The sequence below is a fragment of the Taeniopygia guttata genome, chromosome 6 (genome assembly GCF_048771995.1).
Source record: "Taeniopygia guttata chromosome 6, bTaeGut7.mat, whole genome shotgun sequence".
Taxonomy (NCBI): domain Eukaryota; kingdom Metazoa; phylum Chordata; class Aves; order Passeriformes; family Estrildidae; genus Taeniopygia; species Taeniopygia guttata.
Genome location: NC_133031.1, coordinates 20593098 through 20601535, shown reverse-complemented (window position 1 = coordinate 20601535; position 8438 = coordinate 20593098). Strand labels below are relative to the sequence as shown.

Genomic DNA, 8438 nt, shown 5'->3' with positions numbered 1-8438 from the left:
ATCTTATCCTAAAAAATAAACAATCACTTCTGGACCTCTATTCTCTTCGTATCCAGAAGGAAAATATTGCCTGAGGAAACAGTATTACATTTTCCCCCCTTCTTTTTTTTTTTCTTTGCATAAACATAATTCATTATTTGGCTTATAATAATTGACAAGGATCCCAAAAAAATGCAAATCTTACTGTTTTGATATCTTACACTGATTGTAGCTCATCGTGTCACAGGCCCTTTTAGCACCAGAGACATCATTCTGGTATAGTAATCCCTTCAGAGAATTCCTTCCAACAAATATAGAAGACTGTCATCATGATGAGAAAAAGCCTTTCCCCTAAAAGTGTTTATCATCCAAGAATAAATAGCAATGAAAATAATGGCTTTTTGAGACTTCAGAGGTAATTGTCCATTTAGCAGGAAGATACTGCTATAAGCATTGTACATAAGCCATTTACCCTTTACAGTGTCTTACAGTCATCTGAATGTCAATTAAAAAAAAAAAAAGAAATAAGATGATGAAGTTATAATGCTGCATCAACACACAGCTGTCCTAGTGGGCACTGGGAGCACAGAATGGCTGGCATTGCTGAGCAGTGCAGTCATTGCCAAAGGAATGATGAGCTCACATTTCATTCTGATTCCCATACTGTGGTGAGGCTGTCGGGCTCTCACCCTTCCTGGCCCAGCTGACGCCCCTCGCTGCCTCGACACCAGATCTGGCTCATTAACGTGTCTGGAATGAGCCTGAGCCACCTCTCAGCTGGCAAGCACAAGGGGCATACTCGGATTCCCAGGTTGGAAGATTATCTCATTCAAGCACAGTTCTCCCAAAGATATATAAGTGCAGTGAGCGTGGTGGTCCCCGCAGAGCTGGCCTGAGCCCTGGGAGGATCCAGCCATACAGGAGCACAGCCTTCGATCACCAGCAAATATGACGATGATGATGAAAGTAGAAGAGCTGGTAGGTGCAACCTTCCTTCATTTACTCACAATTCATTATTTTCTAGACTGTCATTGGACCAAGCACAGAAAGAAGACCTTTGTGGATCACTGATTTAGCAGGTTACACTGCTGTGCTCTAGGTGCAAACCCTCATATAATTTATATATATTATATTATTATATTATATTATATTATATTATATTATATTATATTATATTATATTATTATATTATATTATATTATATTATATTATATTATATTATATTATATTATATTATATTATATTATATTATATTATATTATATTATATTATATTATATTATATTATATTATATTATATTATATTATATTATATTATATTATATTATATTATATTATATTATATTATATTATATTATATTATATTATATTATATTATATTATATTATATTATATTATATTATATTATATTATATTATATTATATTATATTATATTATATTATATTATATTCTTAAGTTTTCCTTGGGAAAGGGTCTCACCACAGATATAACTATAGAGCTGTTTGGATTTGGCATCACAGCATAGTTTACCAGGCAAAGATCAACCAAAAGGTAGCTATTATTTGACTCTGTCCTTGGTTTTAATTCATATATATTTTTAGAAGCCAGTAATTTTATGATCTCACTAAGTAATTCCTATATAACAAGGGACTGGGACAACATATTAATGCTTGGAAACTACAGTATTTTATAACACTAAATTAGCAGCTTAATAATAGTATTGTTTTCTAATAATAAATTAACAGTTCCTACAGCCACCTCTGTTCATGATGTAAAAGTCTTTGAAAAATTAGGTCTAGACCACAAGTAATGGGACATTCCACTGCAGGATTCAGACTAAGAATGTCTGATCTGATGGAGAAACTGGGAAAATAGGAAAGATTCAGTAAAACACTGCACTTATTTTCCCAGATGGTTTGCTTAAGATACAACTGCCTAAGTAGTTAATGCTGTCTTAAAATCTTTGGCAAGGTACTCACAGTTTCTTCTGCATTAGACTCTAAACAAATAAAATCAAACAGAAAGTCTAGGCCACATGAACCACTCTCAAAATACACATCTGCCTCTACTAAGTTTAACAAGTCATCTCTTCATACACACTTAATTGGCATCAGAAATATTTCTGAAAACTACTGAAAGCTGTGCCGCTGCACAGCACCACGTAGCTTCTGCATTCTGCTATGAATGGGACTTTGGTACTCTCAGCAATGGATGAAACCAGCCTTGAAAACCCTCAGCAATCCAACGTAACTGCATGGGAGCCATGCCCCAGCCAGCTGCATCCCCAGCTAACCAGGCACAGGCAGAATGGCCTGTCCTGGCTGTCACTCCCTGAGAGAGGGCAGGAATGAGGTGCAATCAGCCTAGGCAATCCATGTTTCCAGGTGGTGGCTGCTGCAGTCAGGAATTCACTGATCATATTATATCATGTTTGCATTTACAGGTGACTGGGAAGAAGGTGGATGATAAAGAGACTGGCAGCTTCCTCCCTGAGGACTTCAAAAACGGAGAGTATGAAGCTGCAGTAAGATTAGAGAAGCAGGAGGACCTAAAGACAATCCCTGAGCACTCACTGGCCCGAGGTGATCTGGCTTATGAGAAGGAGAAAAAACTCGATGCAGAGGTAGGCTCTTGGGTTTTCTGCTTGGATTTTTATCATCATATATGCATTTCCTGATGCAGTCCTTGAAGTTCTGCCACTCTCTAAGTTAGAAATACACGGTGAGCTAGAAAAACACTTGGGAGACCACCATGAAAGAAGGCTGGTCTAAAGTCCACTGGAGACCACGGAGATGTGCTCACCTCTGTAGCCTGTGGGTGCAGGCAGTAACACATGGAGGCAGAACCTAAACCACCCCATACTGCCTGCCTGAAACCCTGAGAGCTCCTCTGCCCAGGCTCAGCTGCTGCTGGCTGTCAGTGCAGGGGGAGCAGCCAGAGCCAGGGAGACACCTTCAGCTTGCACACCTAATGACTGCTACCAAAAATAACTAACCCACAAAAGATGTAAGAGTGCATTTCTGAAGCCAGAAGCCTTAATGAACATGAAAATGTTATTTTTATGAAAACGGGGCATTACATTTACTAGCACTTTTGGGAAGAACAGCTACAAATGAAACTAGTCTACAGAAAAGTACCAGTTTCAATTCCTGGAGCATGACAATTCTCCCTAGATCCTTAAGTACTGACGTTCCTTCCCCCCAATAACACATAACACAGTAGCTGCAATTTTTTTTTTTTTTTTTTTTTTTTGTGAATAAGCAATCAACTGGCCTAAAAATTTTAAGTGATTTGGAAATTATCAACTTTAAGTAGCAGGGGAAATAAGATTTTTTTCTAAAACATAAAGAGGAAGAAAGTCAGTCTCAGAAACACTAGAATAAAAGCTACTTCTTAAACTTCAACATAATTATTTTCTATTAGGCCAATGACCTGCAGACCAAATCACAAATGCAGAGAACAATAAAAAGAAGAGGTGGAAATAACTTGAGTAAGAATTCAGTTGACAAAACTGACATTCAACTGACACTGTCAGTTGTCAAAACTGACACCATCTGACAGTGTGTCACCAGTATATTCACCCTTAATCACACAATGGGACAGAATCTGTCATCTGTATTCACCCTGAGTTAGCCCATTTGTGACTGTCCTGAAGCCAAGGACACCTCATGGGGTCTCAGTTCAGGCAACACACCTGCCCTTGGTGTCAGCAGTGCCCCACACTGATTTCATGCCCAGATGCTTTTTACAAGCAGGTCTGGAGAAGCCCTATCTGAAAAAAAAAAAAAATTAAACAATTTATTTCAAAGTTCATCCAGTCTTAGTTGAATTCAGCTGAATAGTATCACATTGCTGTCCTGCTGCTCTGAAAGGGAGAGGTGGTCACACAGCTCAAGTTGCTGCTTTCCCTGATTTGTTCCAGCTGAAGAAGAAGAAATTAGAGGCCAGGTCAAAACTTGAAAATTTGGAGGATCTTGAAAAAATTATTGAGCTGAAGAAGAAGAAAAGATGCAAGAAAGTGAAAGTGCCTGTTTTAAAGAAACCTGAACCAGAAGTTATTGTAAGTTACTTCAAAGTAGCTTATTCTGGGAAAGTATTAATCAGGGTTTGTGCCACACACATTTATGTTCTCTATATTCTTTCCTTCAGACAGGACCTGTGGATATTCCCACATTCTTCAAAGCTGCAGTGGAGAATAAGTTGCCAGTAATTGAAAAATACCTGTCAGACAAAGGGGATCCAAATGTCTGTGATAAGGTACAGTCTGCTTCCTAATGCAAAGCCTGCTACAGAAGAGAACAAAAATAACTTTTACCATGAGGTTGTGTAGATTCCACCCTCATGAGAGGCAAAAAGGGGTGGGGGAAAGTAAATAAATGCTGGAAGTTTTGTACATAAAATTTTCTAGTGGCCACTGAGACCCTTCAAAATCATATTATCTCAAAAAGGGCCTTTATATTTAAAAGAAGGCTGTTGGTGCCCAGGAGAACCTGATTTTCTGTAAAAGGTGCTTCCAATGCTATGGAAAAAGAGATAAGAAATTTTTCTGCAGAACAACAGAAATAAGTGGCTGCCCTCATACTCCATAATGCATGAGCTGCATTTTCAAGACACAGTTAGCATGTTGGATGGGGAACTCAACAGGCACAATTTTAAACCTGGATGCCATACTGCAGATACTTCTCCCATCCTTTAAAATGCTGGGTAGGCAGCTGTCAGCTATTAGGTTGCTACTAAAATTTAGCAGATTTCAGGTCTCAAAAGTATTAGCTCTCTAAAAAGGAACCAGCATGGAGTATGTATGTGCCATCATCCTAGGGAGGGCAGGAGAAGAGATTTAAAGATGTTTTGTGCCATATGTAATATCTAACTTTGCACTGTTTCAATTGCCAGTTCAAACGCACTGCGCTGCACAGGGCGTGCTCTGAAGGACATCTAGAGGTGGTGAAAAAGCTGGTGGAAGCTGGAGCCAAACTTGAACAGAAAGACATGGTATGCACATCCACTCACACCTCTTTCCAAAGCTGCTCACTGCCTTATATGTGCCAGGAGAACCATTAATAGAAGTGCTTCTCACAGAGGAGGAGTACTAAAAGGCCTTGCAATGTCTTTGAAGTTTATCCTTAAAATAACATTGTTGAGAAGAGGTTTCAGGAGGGAGTGCCTGCCTCCCTGTGCCACAGCGGTTGTTGGAAAACACAGGAAGCGCTGGCCAGCAGAGTGCCCCAGGCAAGAAAGCCTGGGGTAGGGTCAGGCGCCCACCTCAGCCTGGCGGCAGTGCTGCCAGCGCTGTCCCCCGCTGTCCCCAGGGCCAGCACCAGCACCAGGATCTCAAGGCTGTGCCCGGGAGAGCCCCCTGCCCCTCCGCAATGCCGGCCCGAGGGTCCCGAGTACCCACAGCTCCGGCAGCATCTCTGCGCTGCCCCGGCCGGCCCCGCTCCCCTGCGAACCCGGCGGGGCTCTCGGGGCGTGAGGAAGAGGAGGAGCGACAGGCAGAGTGCGAGCATCAAGGGACTCCTTCCCGCACAGCTCAGGGCAGATGCTGGATCTTGTAGAGGAGAAGGGTTTTAATTCACTTTGTGGACTTGCATAACTTGGGGATTTGTTTGTTTTTTAAAGAGAACTATTATTTCCCTTGAGCTTAATTTTCTATGCATTTTAGAACCAAAAGGGCATTAAATAAAAAACGTTAACTAGCACATACCTGGCTAAAGGTAACTTCTAAGATCAAGGAATAGACAAAACACATCCTCTCTCACAGCAGCATTGCCAAGATCTGTCTTTAGGAGTAACATCCAATGGATGTGAAGAGTAAGAAATTCACAGTGCTGCAGAAATTAGGGCAAAATAAGAAAAGCTGTTACTAGAATTTTTTTTTGAAACCTAGAGCACTTCACTGTGTAGTAAAGTGCTAAAGGTTAAATCGCATAAAATTAATTTGGATTAATTTATAACTGGTTAAAATAGTCGTTTTTTAATATAATGATGTATTAAAATACTTTTAATTTCGTTTTCCTATTAAAGCTTCATTCTACAGCTCTGCACTGGGCATGCCGGGGTGGAAATCTGGATGTTCTGAAATTCTTACTGGACAAAGGGATAAACATAAATGCAAGAGACAAGGTACGTGCTTCTGGAACTCTGTAGCTTTTTAAATTTGTGACGAAAAGCTGACCCTTGCTCCCAGTAGATAATCTCTGGCAGCTGATTTTAAAGCAGCTTTCACGCGTTCCATGCCACTGACCATCTCTTGCCCTGACCCTCAGCTGCTCAGCACGCCCTTGCACGTGGCTGTGCGAACAGGTCGCTACGACTGCGGGGAGCATCTCATCGCCTGCGAGGCGGATCTCAACGCCAGAGACCGGGTAAGCAGCAGCACCCCTCCCCTCCAGCTCCTCCGGATCGGCCCGGCCCGGAGCGGCCCGACCCGGCCCGGCCCGGCTCGGAGCGGCCCCAGCGGCCCGGCCCGACCCGGCTCGGAGCGGCCCCAGCGGCCCGGCCCGGCCCGGCCCGGCAGCAGCGCCGGGACTGACGCTGGCTCCGCGTCTCTAGGAGGGGGACACGCCAATGCACGACGCCGTGAGGCTGAACCGCTACAAAATCATCAGGCTTCTGATCCTGCACGGAGCAGATCTGAGTCTGAAGAACTGCGTGAGTAATAGCACAAAATCCAAGTAATTTTAAAAAGCTTTAAAGGCAGCTTCCCACCAGAGCAAAGTTTTGAGCTGGGCTTAATTAGATTACTTCAGAGCTAATTAAAGTAGAGCTGAGACAGGGAAAGGGTAACTTGGGGAAGGTCAGGGAAAATAGGAAAAGCCAGTACCTCTTTTAAAACCAGAACCCACTATCTGCTATTTAGACAACATCACACCTTTCTATGACTTATGTTAATTACTCATATCATGAAAAGATGTAATAGACAGGACACAGCTCCTGGGCTTCAACCACCACTGAGACAACAAAGATCTTAGCTTGTAAGAGAAATCTTTTTGCTAAGCCCACAGGTGAGGCCAGCCCCAGCACTACAGCTGGAGGAGCGGCTGTTAGCCCGGCTGCCGGCCACAAATCCCTGTGGCTGAGCACAGACAAGTCCCACACCTGGCTGTGCCCAGAACCACTGCAGCAGCAGCACTGCTCGAGCTCTGTGACCACTTGTTAAAATACAGCACTTAACAGACCTTTTCTCCCAGATTCAAACCCAGCAGCAGTAGCTGGGTTTTACCATTGCCAGTCAATGTTTTTGACTGACAATCAGGCAAAACCCCAGGGGACAAGGAGGAAAAGTCACTGCAGCACTCTGTACTCCCTACTATCTGCCCACCTCCCTGAAGTGTGGCCACTCCTGGCATTATCCCTCCAGAGTATGACAACTGTGGAAGGTACAGCCCCAAAGGACAGAGACTTGCCCTCCCAGATTTTGTTTGCACACAAAAGTTGGTTCTACTTAATTCCTGTGGCTCATATCGTAATTAAACTCTTACCTGAATTCTGCATTAAATGGAAGAGTGTCTTACTGAGATTGCACCTAAATATATTTCTAATCACTTGAAACAAGAACAACAGGAAGACCTGCATGTTCTGCTGGTCACAGCATTGGCCTAAACCCACTGAAACCCAGGCAGTTTTCATCATGGGTCTGACCAGGACTGGGACTGATCTGTACAGCAAAAGTACTCTGACCCCAGGGGTGCAAGAATAAGTCTAAGCCTGGGTGTGCAGAAGGGATTCACATCATGCAGGTGCACTGAACAGGTATTTAGGAAAAAATGACTTAGCCATCACTGGATGAAATTAAATATTCCTCTGTTTCTTTTAACCAGGAAGGGAAAACCCCTATGGATCTTGTTCTTCAGTGGCAGAATGGCACCAAAGAGATATTCAACAGCCTGAAAGACAATTCCAAAAAGAGTGCCCATCTAGGTAAATTCTGACGACAGAAACCAGACCACGCTCTTTTTGCTGCTTTGAAATGCTTCCCACAAACCTGGATGAAAATGTCCTTGAACATCTATTGAAAATATTTATGGCACTGAAAAATGCAAGAAACCTGCAAAGAAGTTATTTTAGAAGACAGGTTGAGTGTTAAAATTCCACTAGCTCTAAAATGGCTTTATTTATTTATATTTATTATTTATTTATTTAAAAATAATTTTAAATTATGTTCATTATTTAAGCTTTTTTTTTTAATAGATGCAATTGGTCTAAATGCAATTTTTGCCAGCATCATAAATTCTGTCTTAAATGGCAGAATTTTCAACTATATTAGCAACTTTTCTCAAGCCTTCCAATAGCTCTAAATAGCAAATACTTGCAACTGTTGCCTTGTCTCACTATTAAAATAACCTGTGAATTGAGTGGCGGTATGTGGAAGAGCATTGGAAGAAGGTATACTGAGGTGCCAAGTGGATTTAATGAAGCAGTTGAGCAATGGTGTTTACACAGGGTTTGGCAATCGTGGT

At 42.0% G+C, this 8438-nt stretch overlaps 1 protein-coding gene across 1 annotated transcript; it reads left to right on the top strand.

The window, feature by feature from the left end:
* The first annotated feature begins 849 nt into the window (after window positions 1-849).
* On the top strand, window positions 850-8024 carry ANKRD1 (ankyrin repeat domain 1). Its single transcript, XM_002188468.6, has 9 exons — window positions 850-957; window positions 2423-2602; window positions 3902-4039; window positions 4129-4236; window positions 4873-4971; window positions 6004-6102; window positions 6246-6344; window positions 6532-6630; window positions 7800-8024. Exons 1-9 carry the CDS (start codon window positions 928-930, stop codon window positions 7908-7910), a joined length of 963 nt encoding a protein of 320 aa, XP_002188504.2. The 5' UTR covers window positions 850-927; the 3' UTR covers window positions 7911-8024.
* The last annotated feature ends 414 nt before the right edge of the window (window positions 8025-8438 follow it).

Coding starts and splice junctions, on each gene's coding strand:
- ANKRD1 (XM_002188468.6), top strand. CDS start 928: ATGACGATGATGATGAAAGTAGAAGAGCTG. Junction 2,603..3,901: donor AGAAAAAACTCGATGCAGAG/GTAGGCTCTTGG, acceptor GATTTGTTCCAG/CTGAAGAAGAAGAAATTAGA. Junction 4,040..4,128: donor AACCTGAACCAGAAGTTATT/GTAAGTTACTTC, acceptor TCTTTCCTTCAG/ACAGGACCTGTGGATATTCC.